Here is a 19,210-nt window from a genome sequence, read left to right on the forward strand (position 1 = left end):
TCACAACTTAAAACCGGTTCCTTTTGGTTCCTTTTGTGCTTCAATTGCCCAATTTCCATTTCATGAGGAGATCCATAAAGAAGCTGCGCAAATAAGGTTTCATTGATTAATGAAATCAGAAACTTACTTGAAGAAAATGAATGTTGTATATTGTGTATAAATATAGTTGGAGGCAAAAAGCATTTTAAACCCAGACAACAGCAAGACAGTGAGCTGCCATCCGTCCTCAGACAAGAAGATCCATACTGATCAACCCTCACAACCCTGAGGTCTGTTAGTGATACAGACAGACTGAAACCACACTGGATATTATACAGATCAAACAACTAATACACAAGCTTGAGAGCCGCAGTCTCAACAGATTGTAATCAAACCCCACAGCCACTAATTCTGCTGCTTGTTCCCTCCTTTCTCACAATGGTTTTATTAATGAGAGCAGCTGCCACACCATAAGGTATGTCCCACGCCCTAACCTATAAACACATGCCTCAATATGACATGACGTAAATAGTCTTGAACTTAACTGAAACCTTTTGTCAGGTACAGTTTCCAAACAAAGAACGAACCGAGGTGTAAATGGGAGTTATTTTGTAAAACCAGTGGCGTGTAAGAAAAATCTGTCAAATCAGCAGAAAGATTTCCAAAGGAAGAAAAGCTGAGCTGAGTTGTGTTTCATTTCATTTCTATTCAGCATGAAGGAAGATTGAGTTGTTAGTCAAACTAACATAAAGATCCAACTCATCCTGCAACGATCCTGTAAAGCTCTTTGCTGTCGGTTGTCATGGTGATGGAATGTGTTTACACTGTCATATTAATTATATTGCTTAAAAGCGTACACCACAGTTATTGGGTCATATGTATTCTGGTGTCCGAACAAGGGATAGATAGATAGATAGATAGATAGATAGATAGATAGATAGATAGATAGATAGATAGATAGATAGATAGATAGATAGATAGATAGATAGATAGATAGATAGATAGATAGATAGATAGATAGATAGATAGATAGCACTTTATTAATCCCTGAAGTGAAATTAAACTCTAAGAGTCACTCGTCTAGTAAACCAAAACGACACCACTGTGTCGATTGTCAGAAACGAGAGTTGGTCCGCTCACAAGAGAAACTCCCATCATGAGCGTTGACTGATGGTGGCTGTTAGGCTTTTGGGAATCCCAGACACGGTCTGCTGTGTGGGGCAATTCCCCAAACAGATGGAATGCCTGAGGGTGGTTCATGGCTGCAGCCATGTGCTGAATACTGTAAAGAAGCTTGACCCACCCAGTCCTACAGGGATTCTTCACATGACTGAGACAAGTGCCAAATGTTTCCTGTAATGAAGGCTTTATCTGCAACTTTTCAAAATATAGAAATAGTGAAAGCAGCCCTTTGCAAATATTTAGACAATATAATATATTATTTTCCAGCAAATAGTGATTATGTTCAGTAGTCAGACTCTGATGATGAATTCTTTTCATGCCTAGAGCGGTACATTCGATTTGAGAAAGAGGTCAATCTGTTGGATTCCCCATCGATCTCTGGGGGCATCCCCAGGTCTAATATCTGTATTAGGATAGGAAAAATATTGTTTATGGTAGCCTCATGAGCTCGAAGAGGTGTCGCCGTCTGATTGAAAGCAGGACTTTAAACAGTGTGGGAGATTCTGCTTGCTGGGATACTCAACTGGAAAATATGAGCTGGCTTTGTTGTTTAGATCAGCTGCTGATAAAGTGCAGATAAAAACATGTAATGTGTGTAATTTACACTCAAAATCTCTTCAACGATTGAATTACTCAATGAGCTTTGGCTGCTGCGACTTTGAACCGAGTGTCAGCAAAAGCAAGTCTTCTGTTAGGTCGTTGATCTAGGAACCTTTTTCTTTCTGTTCCACCATATAATGTTTGTTCTTCATCCACCTTTGGTGTTATTTAAGATCCAAACGGACCAAAAACCCAATCCAAACCTTGCAGATAGAGAAAATGTGATTTCTATTAAACAATATTGTGCAAACTGCTCAGCAAGCAGCTGCCACAGTTATAAATATAGGCCACGTAAATACTCAGCTGTGCTGGGTGGGAGCCGCCCGGGTCAGGGCTTCACGCCCTCCCCAGCGTTCCTCTGAGTGACGGCGCCGCCTGAAGGAGTCCGGCTGAGGCAGGACTGTTCCCACCAGCTCCCCCTGCAGCCTCGCACGTCCATGCAGCGTCCACGGTCGCTCAAATTACTTTACAGTCTCTGGAGATGGGATTCATAGTCCTAATTGGAAGTGGACTCACTGGTATTTTGCCTTTCTAGGTTCCCATATAGCAGAACCAGCCAGCAATGGACATTCTATATGCTGACATGGTGCTAGTGATGCATTAATCCAGACGGTATTCAGGGTTCAGAGCAGGAGCAGAGTTTTGTTTATCTTAAGTATGAGTCCTCATAAAGAAGATTGCTATATGAATGTAAGAATTATTCATGTGGGTTCATTTCCTCAGTGGAGCAGTACTCCACCTGTCATGGCTCGTTAACCAAAGGATGAAGACGGGCGCGTCATCCAAACTCCAGTCAACAGTATGAAAACATGATCTCATGTCTGGGCCAAACTTAGACAACACTGATTGACAGGCCACACCAAAGCCTGACAACACAGTGTGAAGACATGACAGTGTGCAGAAATGCTGCTAATCCAATCCACTGACCTGCCTCAGTGGTCAGAGCAGCCCGGCAGCGACAACAGGGCTCTGTGTCTGAGGGACCATCTGAGCCTGCTGCTTCAGGACACCAACACTAACTCCCTTATGGACTCTGGCTTGGACTGCACTTCTTCATTTTTACAGTTTCAAATTGCATATAGAGCAGCAACACACGCCTCAAAAAGGTTTTGTAGGCGTGACCAATGGAGCCTTTAGCATTAGCAGCTTTAGCTTGGTGGAGAATATGGCAGCGATGTGATGAGAGGAAAGAGAAAAGAGCATTTCAGAGGCTTTAGTGCTGTAAAGTTCAAATCAGACATTCAAATCCAAAAATAAAACTCAATATGGTTAAAATGTTGAATATTTGAAAACTCAATCATCTTCAATCAAAATTACAAACAAAGAAAGGAAAGTAGAGACGTGATCAAATGATTCTGCTCTGGATGTTTGAGGACAGGAAGTGATTAAAGCACTCTGCTCTGCACCCATTCAGGTTTCACTCGTCGTCATTTCCATCTTGGATTTGACTTTAGATTTGACTTATTTTATTATATTGTATTTTTATCTGCTTTGTTTTAGTTCCTGCTGTGTACTTCTTTCTCTTTACTATCCTGTTGTACCACTGCATATTTCTCCACATGAGAGATAAATAAAGAGATATATTATCTTATCTTATCTTATCTTATTGGGGGGGGGGGGGGGGCGTGGCTCGGTTGGTAGAGCGGTTGTCTCTCAATCGGGAGGTTGCAGGTTTGATTCCCATCTCTGCCTGTCGACATGCCAAAGTGTCCTTGGGCAGGACACTGAACCTCAAGCCGCTCCCAGTGGAGTGACAGCGCCTTGCATGGCTGCAGCCTGCATGGGTGTGTGAATGAGTGGATGTGATGGATGAGTTTCTTGGTGCTGCTCATGCAGCTGTAAGGCACTACAGAAGTGAAGTCCATTTACCCAATGAGCCTGAGGCTCCGCCCACATCGCAGGTTTTTTTTAGCGTGATCATTTCAAACACGACCTGCCGTGTGAACATGATTGGACCGGATGTTTTCAGGCCTCAGAGCACAGAAGATGACGTGAAGTCACGCCGAGCAGCACCAGGGTTGCCAGATCTGACTCACTGTTTCAGCACAAACAAGGTAAAACCCCCACCTCAATAAAAACCAGCCCAAACCTCAGCCTGTGTCAGAATCATGTTTAAACCCTCAAACTATTATATGTGTGATAAAGAACATGCCATAAACACTCAAATGTGTTGTGCTGCTGAAACCCAAAGGTTGTGTGAGTCTGCTCACGGAGGAGCGCCGCTCCACAAAACCTGCACCGCTCTGCATTGTGTTTCTGGTGTTTCTGGTGGTATTCGGTGTATCTGGTGGTATTCAGTGTATCTGGTGGTATTCGGTGTATCTGGTGGTATTCAGTGTATCTGGTTGTATTCGGTGTTTCTGGTGGTATTCGGTGTATCTGGTGGTATTCGGTGTATCTGGTGGTATTCGGTGTATCTGGTGGTATTCGGTGTATCTGGTGTTTCTGGTTGTATTTGGTGTTTCTGGTTGTATTTGGTGTATCTGGTTGTATTCGGTGTATCTGGTGGTATTCAGTGTATCTGGTGGTATTCAGTGTATCTGGTGGTATTCGGTGTATCTGGTGTTTCTGGTTGTATTTGGTGTTTCTGCTTGTATCTAGTTGTATTCGGTGTTTCTGGTTGTATTCGGTGTATCTGGTGGTATTCGGTGTTTCTGGTTGTATTCGGTGTTTCTGGTGTATCTGGTTGTATTCGGTGTATCTGGTTGTATTTGGTGTATCTGGTGGTATTTGGTGTTTCTGGTGTATCTGGTTGTATTCGGTGTATCTGGTTGTATTTGGTGTATCTGGTGGTATTTGGTGTATCTGGTTGTATTCGGTGTATCTGGTGGTATTCGGTGTTTCTGGTTGTATTCGGTGTTTCTGGTGTATCTGGTTGTATTCGGTGTATCTGGTTGTATTTGGTGTATCTGGTGGTATTTGGTGTATCTGGTTGTATTCGGTGTTTCTGGTTGTATTCGGTGTATCTGGTTGTATTCGGTGTATCTGGTGGTATTTGGTGTTTCTGGTTGTATTCGGTGTATCTGGTTGTATTCGGTGTTTCTGGTTGTATTTGGTGTATCTGGTGGTATTTGGTGTATCTGGTGGTATTTGGTGTATCTGGTTGTATTCGGTGTTTCTGGTTGTATTTGGTGTATCTGGTTGTATTCGGTGTATCTGGTGGTATTTGGTGTATCTGGTTGTATTCGGTGTTTCTGGTTGTATTCGGTGTATCTGGTTGTATTCGGTGTATCTGGTGGTATTTGGTGTATCTGGTTGTATTCGGTGTATCTGGTTGTATTCGGTGTTTCTGGTGTATCTGGTTGTATTCGGTGTATCTGGTTGTATTCGGTGTATCTGGTGGTATTTGGTGTATCTGGTTGATTTCGGTGTATCTGGTGGTATTTGGTGTATCTGGTTGTATTCTGTGTTTCTGGTTGTATTCGGTGTATCTGGTTGTATTTGGTGTATCTGGTTGTATTCGGTGTATCTGGTGGTATTTGGTGTATCTGGTTGTATTCGGTGTATCTGGTGGTATTCGGTGTTTCTGGTTGTATCTGGTTGTATTCGGTGTATCTGGTTGTATCTGGTTGTATTCGGTGTTTCTGGTTGTATCTGGTTGTATTCGGTGTATCTGGTTGTATCTGGTTGTATTCGGTGTATCTGGTTGTATTCGGTGTTTCTGGTTGTATTCGGTGTATCTGGTTGTATTCGGTGTATCTGGTGGTATTTGGTGTATCTGGTGGTATTCGGTGTATCTGGTGGTATTTGGTGTATCTGGTTGTATTCGGTGTATCTGGTTGTATTCGGTGTATCTGGTGGAATTCGGTGTATCTGGTTGTATTCGGTGTATCTGGTTGTATTCGGTGTATCTGGTTGTATTTGGTGTATCTGGTGGTATTCGGTGTATCTGGTGGTATTTGGTGTATCTGGTTGTATTCGGTGTATCTGGTTGTATTCAGTGTTTCTGGTTGTATTGGTGTATCTGGTGGTATTCGGTGTATCTGGTGGTATTTGGTGTATCTGGTGGTATTCGGTGTATCTGGTTGTATTCGGTGTATCTGGTGGTATTCGGTGTATCTGGTGGTATTCGGTGTATCTGGTTGTATTCGGTGTATCTGGTGGTATTTGGTGTATCTGGTGGTATTCGGTGTATCTGGTTGTATTCGGTGTATCTGGTGGTATTCGGTGTATCTGGTGGTATTCGGTGTATCTGGTGGTATTTGGTGTATCTGGTTGTATTCGGTGTATCTGGTGGTATTCGGTGTATCTGGTGGTATTTGGTGTATCTGGTTGTATTCGGTGTATCTGGTTGTATTCGGTGTTTCTGGTTGTATTCGGTGTATCTGGTGGTATTCGGTGTATCTGGTTGTATTCGGTGTATCTGGTGGTATTTGGTGTATCTGGTTGTATTCGGTGTATCTGGTGGTATTTGGTGTATCTGGTTGTATTCGGTGTTTCTGGTTGTATTCGGTGTATCTGGTGGTATTTGGTGTATCTGGTTGTATTCGGTGTATCTGGTGGTATTCGGTGTATCTGGTGGTATTCGGTGTATCTGGTTGTATTCGGTGTATCTGGTGGTATTCGGTGTATCTGGTTGTATTCGGTGTATCTGGTGGTATTCGGTGTATCTGGTGGTATTCGGTGTATCTGGTGGTATTTGGTGTATCTGGTTGTATTCGGTGTATCTGGTGGTATTCGGTGTATCTGGTGGTATTTGGTGTATCTGGTTGTATTCGGTGTATCTGGTGGTATTCGGTGTATCTGGTGGTATTCGGTGTATCTGGTTGTATTCGGTGTATCTGGTGGTATCTGGTTGTATTCGGTGTATCTGGTTGTATTTGGTGTATCTGGTGGTATTTGGTGTATCTGGTGGTATTTGGTGTATCTGGTTGTATTCGGTGTTTCTGGTTGTATTTGGTGTATCTGGTTGTATTCGGTGTATCTGGTGGTATTTGGTGTATCTGGTTGTATTCGGTGTTTCTGGTTGTATTCGGTGTATCTGGTTGTATTCGGTGTATCTGGTGGTATTTGGTGTATCTGGTTGTATTCGGTGTATCTGGTTGTATTCGGTGTTTCTGGTGTATCTGGTTGTATTCGGTGTATCTGGTTGTATTCGGTGTATCTGGTGGTATTTGGTGTATCTGGTTGATTTCGGTGTTTCTGGTTGTATTTGGTGTATCTGGTGGTATTTGGTGTATCTGGTGGTATTTGGTGTATCTGGTTGTATTCTGTGTTTCTGGTTGTATTCGGTGTATCTGGTTGTATTTGGTGTATCTGGTTGTATTCGGTGTATCTGGTGGTATTTGGTGTATCTGGTTGTATTCGGTGTTTCTGGTTGTATTCGGTGTTTCTGGTTGTATTTGGTGTATCTGGTGGTATTCGGTGTTTCTGGTTGTATCTGGTTGTATTCGGTGTATCTGGTTGTATCTGGTTGTATTCGGTGTATCTGGTTGTATTCGGTGTTTCTGGTTGTATTCGGTGTATCTGGTTGTATTCGGTGTATCTGGTGGTATTTGGTGTATCTGGTGGTATTCGGTGTATCTGGTGGTATTTGGTGTATCTGGTTGTATTCGGTGTATCTGGTTGTATTCGGTGTATCTGGTGGAATTCGGTGTATCTGGTTGTATTCGGTGTATCTGGTTGTATTCGGTGTATCTGGTTGTATTTGGTGTATCTGGTGGTATTCGGTGTATCTGGTGGTATTTGGTGTATCTGGTTGTATTCGGTGTATCTGGTTGTATTCGGTGTTTCTGGTTGTATTGGTGTATCTGGTGGTATTCGGTGTATCTGGTGGTATTCGGTGTATCTGGTTGTATTTGGTGTATCTGGTTGTATTCGGTGTATCTGGTGGTATTTGGTGTATCTGGTTGTATTCGGTGTTTCTGGTTGTATTCGGTGTTTCTGGTTGTATTTGGTGTATCTGGTGGTATTCGGTGTTTCTGGTTGTATCTGGTTGTATTCGGTGTATCTGGTTGTATCTGGTTGTATTCGGTGTATCTGGTTGTATTCGGTGTTTCTGGTTGTATTCGGTGTATCTGGTTGTATTCGGTGTATCTGGTGGTATTTGGTGTATCTGGTGGTATTCGGTGTATCTGGTGGTATTTGGTGTATCTGGTTGTATTCGGTGTATCTGGTTGTATTCGGTGTATCTGGTGGAATTCGGTGTATCTGGTTGTATTCGGTGTATCTGGTTGTATTCGGTGTATCTGGTTGTATTTGGTGTATCTGGTGGTATTCGGTGTATCTGGTGGTATTTGGTGTATCTGGTTGTATTCGGTGTATCTGGTTGTATTCGGTGTTTCTGGTTGTATTGGTGTATCTGGTGGTATTCGGTGTATCTGGTGGTATTCGGTGTATCTGGTGGTATTTGGTGTATCTGGTGGTATTCGGTGTATCTGGTTGTATTCGGTGTATCTGGTGGTATTCGGTGTATCTGGTGGTATTCGGTGTATCTGGTTGTATTCGGTGTATCTGGTGGTATTTGGTGTATCTGGTGGTATTCGGTGTATCTGGTTGGATTCGGTGTATCTGGTGGTATTCGGTGTATCTGGTGGTATTCGGTGTATCTGGTGGTATTTGGTGTATCTGGTTGTATTCGGTGTATCTGGTGGTATTCGGTGTATCTGGTGGTATTTGGTGTATCTGGTTGTATTCGGTGTATCTGGTTGTATTCGGTGTTTCTGGTTGTATTCGGTGTATCTGGTGGTATTCGGTGTATCTGGTTGTATTCGGTGTATCTGGTGGTATTTGGTGTATCTGGTTGTATTCGGTGTTTCTGGTGGTATTTGGTGTATCTGGTGGTATTTGGTGTATCTGGTTGTATTCGGTGTATCTGGTGGTATTCGGTGTATCTGGTGGTATTCGGTGTATCTGGTTGTATTCGGTGTATCTGGTGGTATTCGGTGTATCTGGTTGTATTCGGTGTATCTGGTGGTATCTGGTTGTATTCGGTGTATCTGGTTGTATTCGGTGTATCTGGTGGTATCTGGTTGTATTCGGTGTATCTGGTGTTATTCGGTGTATCTGGTGGTATCTGGTTGTATTCGGTGTATCTGGTGGTATTCGGTGTATCTGGTTGTATTCGGTGTATCTGGTGGTATTCGGTGTATCTGGTGGTATTTGGTGTATCTGGTTGTATCTGGTTGTATTCGGTGTATCTGGTGGTATTTGGTGTATCTGGTGGTATTCGGTGTATCTGGTGGTATTCGGTGTATCTGGTGGTATTTGGTGTATCTGGTTGTATTCGGTGTATCTGGTGGTATTTGGTGTATCTGGTGGTATTCGGTGTATCTGGTGGTATTCGGTGTATCTGGTGGTATTTGGTGTATCTGGTTGTATTCGGTGTATCTGGTGGTATTCGGTGTATCTGGTGGTATTCGGTGTATCTGGTGGTATTTGGTGTATCTGGTTGTATTCGGTGTATCTGGTGGTATTCGGTGTATCTGGTGGTATTCGGTGTATCTGGTGGTATTTGGTGTATCTGGTTGTATTCGGTGTATCTGGTGGTATTCGGTGTTTCTGGTGGTATTCGGTGTATCTGGTGGTATTTGGTGTATCTGGTTGTATTCGGTGTATCTGGTGGTATTCGGTGTATCTGGTGGTATTCGGTGTATCTGGTTGTATTCGGTGTATCTGGTGGTATTCGGTGTATCTGGTTGTATTCGGTGTATCTGGTGGTATCTGGTTGTATTCGGTGTATCTGGTTGTATTCGGTGTATCTGGTGGTATCTGGTTGTATTCGGTGTATCTGGTGTTATTCGGTGTATCTGGTGGTATCTGGTTGTATTCGGTGTATCTGGTGGTATTCGGTGTATCTGGTTGTATTCGGTGTATCTGGTGGTATTCGGTGTATCTGGTGGTATTTGGTGTATCTGGTTGTATCTGGTTGTATTCGGTGTATCTGGTGGTATTTGGTGTATCTGGTGGTATTCGGTGTATCTGGTGGTATTCGGTGTATCTGGTGGTATTTGGTGTATCTGGTTGTATTCGGTGTATCTGGTGGTATTTGGTGTATCTGGTGGTATTCGGTGTATCTGGTGGTATTCGGTGTATCTGGTGGTATTTGGTGTATCTGGTTGTATTCGGTGTATCTGGTGGTATTCGGTGTATCTGGTGGTATTCGGTGTATCTGGTGGTATTTGGTGTATCTGGTTGTATTCGGTGTATCTGGTGGTATTCGGTGTATCTGGTGGTATTCGGTGTATCTGGTGGTATTTGGTGTATCTGGTTGTATTCGGTGTATCTGGTGGTATTCGGTGTTTCTGGTGGTATTCGGTGTATCTGGTGGTATTTGGTGTATCTGGTTGTATTCGGTGTATCTGGTGGTATTCGGTGTTTCTGGTGGTATTCGGTGTATCTGGTGGTATTTGGTGTATCTGGTTGTATTCGGTGTATCTGGTGGTATTCGGTGTATCTGGTGGTATTCGGTGTATCTGGTGGTATTCGGTGTATCTGGTGGTATTTGGTGTATCTGGTTGTATTTGGTGTATCTGGTTGTATTCGGTGTATCTGGTGGTATTCGGTGTATCTGGTGGTATTCGGTGTATCTGGTGGTATTTGGTGTATCTGGTTGTATTTGGTGTATCTGGTTGTATTCGGTGTATCTGGTGGTATTTGGTGTATCTGGTTGTATTTGGTGTATCTGGTTGTATTCGGTGTATCTGGTGGTATTCGGTGTATCTGGTGGTATTTGGTGTATCTGGTGGTATTCGGTGTATCTGGTGGTATTCGGTGTATCTGGTGGTATTCGGTGTTGTGCAGAGAGAAGAGGGTCAGACAGCAGGGGGGGTAGTTGTGAGGGAGATTGGTTGTATTTCTTGCCTCCTTCAACAACTGAAAGAAAATAAAGGAACCTTCTAGAAGCTGTCATCCAATGTCATCTACTGCCTCTCCGTCATCTACTGCCTCTCCGTCATCTATTGCCTCTCCGTCATCTAGTGCCTCTCCGTCATCTACTGCCTCTCCGTCATCTATTGCCTCTCCGTCATCTACTGCCTCTCCGTCATCTACTGCCTCTCCGTCATCTACTGCCTCTCCGTCATCTAGTGCCTCTCCGTCATCTACTGCCTCTCCGTCATCTATTGCCTCTCCGTCATCTACTGCCTCTCCGTCATCTATTGCCTCTCCGTCATCTATTGCCTCTCCGTCATCTACTGCCTCTCCGTCATCTATTGCCTCTCCGTCATCTAGTGCCTCTCCGTCATCTACTGCCTCTCCGTCATCTATTGCCTCTCCGTCATCTACTGCCTCTCCGTCATCTATTGCCTCTCCGTCATCTACTGCCTCTCCGTCATCTATTGCCTCTCCGTCATCTATTGCCTCTCCGTCATCTACTGCCTCTCCGTCATCTACTGCCTCTCCGTCATCTATTGCCTCTCCGTCACTGACGACAAGATCTTTTGTTTGCAGGTTCAGAAATCCAGAATTTAACCATATTTTCTGAAGTAATGAGTGACAGTTCAGTTTCTCTTAGAATTCAAAATACTCTTATTGGAAGTGTTTTGTTGAGTCTGGTGAGGAAGAAGAGGAGATCCACTCTATGGTGGGAAAACGAAGGAAGCAGGAGGGGGCATCCAAACTCCGCAGGGGGCCAAGATTCCTGAATCCCCTCAGCAAGTCACACCGTGAAGTGACAGTCTAATTTTAGTCCAGCTTTTGGATTTGATACCGGGGCTCTATCATATGACCTTCATGTTGCATTGCCACCAGCTTTCCTATGATCGCCAGCAGAAGATGAAGGAACGGCAACTTAAGAAGAAATCTTGGTTTTCTGTTCAGAGGATGACTGGGATGGATGTGAACGTCCTTCCTACTATGAATATTCACAGTTTAATATGTTTTCCATCACTTCTTTTGAATGTAAGCTTTGACTCAGACGTACAACTCGTTGACGAGCCGCCGTCACGGCATGACATGAACCAAGCACAACGGAAACCAGTGGCGCCTGTTGCCTAGTTACCACCTCTGTGTCTCGCCCTTCATTTCATTGATGGCCAGTCCTCATTCATAAAAACATCTTTTTCACAGGCCAGCTCAAACAATATGACACACAGCGTTAAAACCTCTGTGTTTAAAAAGAGGTTTCCATGGCAACGTGGCAGAGAAAAGGATGTTTTTGCTTATTATCTTAATTTGTTGTAATAAATCATGTATGTCTGTCCCTTTAGACCACGATGGGTAGATGTATGTCTGTCCCTTTAGACCACGATGGGTAGATGTATGTCTGTCCCTTTAGACCACGATGGGTAGATGTATGTCGTCCCTTTAGACCACGATGGGTAGATGTATGTCTGTCCCTTTAGACCACGATGGGTAGATGTATGTCTGTCCCTTTAGACCACGATGGGTAGATGTATGTCTGTCCCTTTAGACCACGATGGGTAGATGTATGTCGTCCCTTTAGACCACGATGGGTAGATGTATGTCTGTCCCTTTAGACCATGATGGGTAGATGTATGTCTGTCCCTTTAGACCACGATGGGTAGATGTATGTCGTCCCTTTAGACCACGATGGGTAGATGTATGTCGTCCCTTTAGACCACGATGGGTAGATGTATGTCTGTCCCTTTAGACCAGGGGTGTCAAACTCAGATCCTCGTGGGCCGCAGCCCTGCACGTTTTCAATGTCTCCCTCCCCTGAATGTCCTGATGGTTCATCATCACATTCAGCACAAAGCCAGATAACGAGCTGCTCATTGCAATCAGCTGTGTTGAAGCTGGGAGACATGGAGAACGTGCAGGGCTGCGGCCCACGAGGCCTGGAGTTCCACACGTGTGCTTTAGACCATGATGGGTAGATGTATGTCTGTCCCTTTAGACCACGATGGGTAGATGTATGTCGTCCCTTTAGACCACGATGGGTAGATGTATGTCTGTCCCTTTAGACCACGATGGGTAGATGTATGTCTGTCCCTTTAGACCACGATGGGTAGATGTATGTCTGTCCCTTTAGACCACGATGGGTAGATGTATGTCTGTCCCTTTAGACCACGATGGGTAGATGTATGTCTGTCCCTTTAGACCACGATGGGTAGATGTATGTCTGTCCCTTTAGACCACGATGGGTAGATGTATGTCGTCCCTTTAGACCACGATGGGTAGATGTATGTCTGTCCCTTTAGACCACGATGGGTAGATGTATGTCTGTCCCTTTAGACCACGATGGGTAGATGTATGTCTGTCCCTTTAGACCACGATGGGTAGATGTATGTCTGTCCCTTTAGACCACGATGGGTAGATGTATGTCTGTCCCTTTAGACCACGATGGGTAGATGTATGTCTGTCCCTGTAGAGACACCTGACATTGCTCTTAGCCTGTTATCATGGTTTCCAGTGGACTCATGACATTAATTCCATCCCAGTGTGGATCATTGAGTTCTGACTTTGATATGATACCGCTCAGCGTCACATGTGATGAGACTGTGGACTGAGAGAACATGTGGGTGCAGGTCTGGAGGTCCAGGATGGCTCTGCTCCATACATGGACCTGGTCTCTCCTCAGCAGATATCAGCACTTTGTAGTGCCTCTCCTGTTGTTTTTTCTTTCTCTCACTCGTGTTCCACGGATCCTCACGTTAAGTGCGACCACTTTGAACCGTGCGTCCATTCCCAAGAGGAACCGTGCGTTATGAGATCCGTCCACGTGATCCCTGATATGACAGGAGCCTCGCCTCTTTCTAAATGAAGTGGAGGTTCTTCTTACTTGGCTCAGCTTCAAACAGGAATTCTCATATCAGACCACTTTGTTATCACATAACGCAGCTTGAATTTATGTTTGTAAATGCATGAAGTTTAACACCTTGAATTGAACGCGATCGCTGCTGTTTTCCTTCGACGGTCAAACCACACAAAGAAAAGCACATATTTGCATGGCAGCAGTCGACACGGTGGCATCGTCTCTATAAGAACTGTTATGGAGGTGGAATCATTGGAAATGTCCCATATGGACCAAGACATAGTTCTGAAAAATCACAGGACGTAATTTGTCCTCTGAACAAGCAAACAATTAAAAAGAATTCTGATTGAATACAACAAATTTAAATCCCATTTTAATGAACTATTATTGTGACTGTGGTCACCGATCATTCACTTCACCCCCCTTGCTTGTGATGCATACCTGGGATATATTTACATAGAGTACATCTAAACTTAATGCCAGTAAATCCAAAGATCCCAAATAATTCAATGGAATTTAGTGAGATTTAAGTCATGGAGCCACTTTGTGTTGGAGCTGAGAATGAAGCCGTCAGCCTCAGAAGATTCTAACGTCTCTCAGCTCAAAGAAGTTTTATGAAGCAGAAGGACATTTAACAGAAACACGTTGGCTTCAGAAGCCGGAGGGACGTTAATATTAAACACTCATCAGCATGAGTCCAAATGAATATTAATGCTGCTCTGGGTTTGATGAGCAATGTAAATACACTGCTCCTGTTCAATGACTGCATATCAACGTTCTCTTTTCTGAAGCGTCGTGTTTTTCTCTCTCCACAGATGAAAACTGTACGTACTTCAGGCACTTCACTCCGGGGCTGGACGCAGAAATCTTTGAATACAGAACCCAGAAAGGTCGGTCCGAGTCCCTGGTTTGCTTTGGATTTGGTGGCTGATTCATCCTTCCTTGTCTGAGACGCAAAAACCAATCATGTGTGGCTTTATTACGTAAAGATCTTCTTTTTCTCGTATGAAGAGAAACATCCAGGTTTTAATCTGATGGATTCATCTGTTTGTCTCACGTCTGACTAGAAAACAGGCAATGACAGGATCCTTCACTCAGCTCTGACCAGTTTAGTGTGGACAATTTCAAACTGCTGCAAAAAGAGACAAACAAAAGACATATATGAATTAAAATGGAGCCAGATGAAGATGAAGAGGTATACTTTATTTCAATACGAGTCCATTACTCAGTTTTCTCTTGTCAACTTGTGTTTGAGGTTGTTTGTGCCTTTAAGAGGCCGATGGAGATAAAGGCGGTGCAGACAGTGGATGGATGTGAATACAAGTAAATTAGAAGTTCAAGACTCGGGGGCGTTTATGTGTGGAATTGTTGCGTTTTCCTCGTGTGGGTTTGGGTTTTTTTTCCAGGTTTTTTCCAGGTACTCTGGTTTCTTCTCAAAGTCCAAAACGTGCATGTGAGGTTAGTTTGTGGTCCTGAATGTCCTGACCGAGGAGTTACTCACTCTTCACTGACCAGTCTGGCTTCACCACGATGAGTAGATGTATGTCGACCCTACAGCCCGTCGACCATACACACGACATACATCTACTCACCACGATGGGTAGATGTATGTCGACCCTACAGCCCGTCGACCATACACACGACATACATCTACTCACCACGATGGGTAGATGTATGTCGTCCCTACAGCCCGTCGACCATACACACGACATACATCTACTCACCACGATGGGTAGATGTATGTCGACCCTACAGCCCGTCGACCATACACACGACATACATCTACTCACCACGATGGGTAGATGTATGTCGACCCTACAGCCCGTCGACCATACACACGACATACATCTACTCACCACGATGGGTAGATGTATGTCGACCCTACAGCCGGACTCCTGTCGACCAGAGAGAAGTAAAACATAGATCAAGTGCATCGAGAGGAAACACCACGGCAATGCTTCATGCATTTATCATCACCCCGACTGCTCTACACACATACATCTATCTATCTATCTATCTATCTATCTATCTATCTATCTATCTATCGAGACAGACAGACAGACAGACAGACAGACAGACAGACAGACAGACAGACAGACAGACAGACAGACAGACAGACAGACAGACAGACAGACAGACAGACAGACAGACAGACAGAGAGAGAGAGAGAGAGAGAGAGAGAGAGAGAGAGAGAGAGAGAAACATGAACTAGCTCCACAGCCCTGTGATATCTCAGCGTTGTTCCAGGGAGCAGCTGATTCCTCTTCCAGCAGGAGATGAAGCTTCTTCCTCCCCAGGAGGAGAGCCTCTCCCTGGGCAGGGCTCCCAGGAAAACAGGCGGCAGATCAAAGGCCTCACACCCCATCCACTCCTCCAATCTGCTGCTGCTGCTGCTGAAGCCACCCACATCAGCATCAGCATCCACATCAGCATTCGCATCCGTATTTTTCCATATTTCAAGACAATAACTGCCTTAAGGTAAAACATTGAAAAAAAGATTTATTTGATGACTCCAAGTGAAACCTGTTCTGGTTCCACGTCCGGGTGGTGGAACATGCATTTGTGGCATGAGCATGAAAAAGCTGCCAAAAGACTTTTCTTCTTTTCTTTGACTCGTGTTTGAATTGTGTGCTGGACTTGCATAAATCACAAGGTTGATTTCTTTACTAGTTTCATCTTCACTTGCCTCCATTTGGTCTGAATCTTTAATCATGAAGCACTTTTTGTTTCTAACGTGAACAAACAGTGAGATTGAGGAGGAGTTTGTGTGTCTCTTTGCTCCCAGAGTACAACATCTCCGCTGCAGCCATCTCCATCTTCAGCATCGCCTTCATGATCCTGGGATCTCTGTGTCTGGCCGGATCCTGCACCGGCAAAGGAAAAGGCAGGGACTACCTCCTCAAGCCTGCCGGCATGTTCTTTGCATTTGCAGGTGGGTTCAGTTTCTTTAGGTCGTCGTTCCGCTGGAATTCTACATTTGCAGTATGTGGTTTGTTGTTGTAACCTTAAAGATATATATTGGTTTTCCTACCTGTGGTTCAGTGGAAGTGGAGGAAACTGATCTCTACTGATTCTCCTCTCGGCCTGTTTCAACCTCCTGCACGACTTCATAGAACCAAAGATTTCAGAGAGAATTCTGAGCAGAAAGGCTCTACGCTCTTTCTCTGGTGTCGTCCTCAGGCCTCTGCTCCTTCATCTCGCTGGAGGTGATGCGTCAGTCGGTCAAACGCATGATCGAGAGCGAGGACACCATCTGGATCGAGTATTACTACGGCTGGTCCTTCGCCTGCGCCTGCGCCGGCTTCGTCATCCTCTTCCTCTGCGGCTTCGCGCTCCTCATCCTCTCCATGCCCCAGATGCCCAGGAACCCGTGGGAGACGTGCATGGACGCCGAGCCGGAGCCAGTGGAGTGAGAGTGAGAGTGAGAGTGAGAGTGAGAGAAGGAAGCTTGACTTTGTTTTTCCTTTGGAAAACAGGAGTTTGATTCATTTTGTGTAACAGGAGCTTGTGAATAAGTGAGGTGAGGGGAACCCCGTGCTGATCTCTTTGGATCCTTGCCATGATGGGAACTGTAGTTTCCCTTCAGTAACGTGTGATGATCAGCTTTTTATATGAGTTTAACATTAGACATGTCCCGTTTGTCCAACCTGACAACAAAAACAAAATAAAAATCGGAGGTTATTCGTAATACAAACTGAGCGTTCGCATCTTTCCCTTTATCTGTTCAACTCATTCTAACCTGCTGATAAGTCATGTGACCGCGGTCTGCTGCCACGCCTCACTGTCGTGCAAGACATTTTCAGAATAAAACACCTTCAGCAACGGCTTGACATCAAAGCAACTTGTTTTTATGTACTGCATAATGTATGATATCTTGTACATAGCGTGTGTTCTTATATATTTTTAATGGCATCACTCAGAAAACAGTCAATTAAACATCATTTAGGAACTTCATCAGGAGAGTGTGTGTGTGTGTGTGTGTGTGTGTGTGTGTGTGTGTGTGTGTGTGTGTGTGTGTGTGTGTGTGTGTGTGTGTGAGGCTGAATGCTAAACAGTCTGCAGCAGCGATCATGTTGGAGAAGGTTCAGCTTTAGCAGGTGCACATTCACACACCGAGCTGCAGATAAAAAACAAGAGGATCTCTGTTCATGTCTCCTCCTGATCTCGGCTCATTAACATCCAGGAAACGAGACAAAAAATCTGCCTGAACAACCATCAACGCTTCCTGCAGTCAGTTCCCAGTCAACACCGATTCTTTTTCTTTTCCTTCCATAAGATCATTTTCTTGCTTCGAGGTTCAACACAGATTGTTTTGATCCACAAGAAGTTGAACTGAAGCAGAAACAAGGAGCATCAAGATCCAAGTGCAGTTTGGGAAAACATGCAAACTCCAGCCTGAAATCAACCAAGAGCTTTTTACCCCACCGGCGTCTGAATTCAGGGTTTTGTGGGTGAAAAGTTCAAAAGCAGTTTTTTCTGAGAGAAAATATCGCAGCTGCAGCTTTCTGTTGTCCCACTGAGCCGACTGGACGTTATGGAGCTGAAACACACTGGAAAGTCTTTTACACACTGAATGTCCAGACACTTTGAAAAGCCACGAGGGACACGGGCAGACTCGTGTTTAACACGTGTCTAGAAGCTGTGCTGGACAGTCTTGATTTCATTGTGAACGTTTCCATATTTAACCCTTTGATGCAGCAGCGGAACATCACAGGCTTCAGCTTTAACAAGTGAAATGAAAGATGTTAGTTTAACTTCACGTGTTTGTCTTTTTCACTCAATGTGGCATGCAGACGTTTTGGATTGCAGATTCTGTGTGTTGGAAATATGTACGCTTGATCTTTGTAAGGTTAAATTAAATCCTGGTAAGCTTTGGGAAAGCCTGAGTGTTTTGTTCACTGCTGACGTACACGAGCCGGGCACACAGGATTCTTTATCCAGCTGAAACGCAGGACAGGAAAGGAAGCGGCACCCAGAAGAGTTTCAATAAAAACACTTTAATAGAGAAACAAATTTAAAAAAAAAAAAGAAAATAAACCTTTTAAAACACAGTCTAAATCCTTTATTATAACCACCACCAAGTGAAATGAGTAAAACAGATCTATTCATTACTTTGAACCCACGAGGGAGAGAACCAGTGGGAGAACCACCGACCCACTGCAGTGAGGGGAGAACAGAGGAGAGCAACAGATAACAGGAGAAGATGGCTGAACACAGCGCTCTCTGCTGGCCGGGCAAAAGGTTGCTCCCCGTATCGGTGCCGCACACACACACCTGTTGGTTTTGTCGTTTCAAGGCAGAGGGTTAAAAATAAGTCAGAATGTTTTTGAGACAAAAAGAAAAAGACCGGCGCTCCGATGCAGGAGTGGAGACTTTATACTTTTATCCAGACCGAATTGAGGCGAGAAACTGAATAAACTCCCTTTAAAATGTCTTTGGCTCAATCTCTTCTGCTTCAACAACATAAAGCGGTGACGTATTAGTATTGCACGACCAGAGAGATTAGCCTACGACTGCTGTGTGGGGGCGGCAAAACATTTCAAAATAAAACGCTTTGGAAATTTGAAAGACACGAGGGAGCAACCTCAGCTTTTGCTAAATTAACTGTGGAAAGGAAAGAAAAGAAAAACTTACATGACCATTACATATTTGATTGACACATTAGTAAAATAGCATAATAGTTTTGTTGATAATGTCACAGGTTATTGTACACATCAAATAATATATCAAAATCTGACTGTAGGTTGAACAAAAGCTCTCGTTTTTTTTTGTTTTGTTTTTTTGTTTTTGTGT

The 19,210-nt window shown here is 44.1% G+C and overlaps 1 protein-coding gene across 1 annotated transcript in view; it reads left to right on the forward strand.

Moving 5' to 3' along the window:
- The window catches only part of LOC308109885 (voltage-dependent calcium channel gamma-1 subunit-like), a 19,247-nt gene extending 947 nt beyond the window's left edge, over positions 1–18,300 (forward strand). Inside the window, exons 2-4 of the mRNA XM_080463715.1 lie at positions 14,233–14,307; positions 16,203–16,349; positions 16,598–18,300. Coding sequence (XP_080319841.1) covers positions 14,233–14,307; positions 16,203–16,349; positions 16,598–16,830 — 455 coding nt within the window. The 3' untranslated portion in view covers positions 16,831–18,300. The remainder of the gene's footprint in view (positions 1–14,232; positions 14,308–16,202; positions 16,350–16,597) is intronic.
- The last annotated feature ends 910 nt before the right edge of the window (positions 18,301–19,210 follow it).

The sequence above is a fragment of the Lipophrys pholis genome (genome assembly GCF_963383615.2).
Source record: "Lipophrys pholis genome assembly, chromosome: 5".
Lineage (NCBI taxonomy): Eukaryota > Metazoa > Chordata > Actinopteri > Blenniiformes > Blenniidae > Lipophrys > Lipophrys pholis.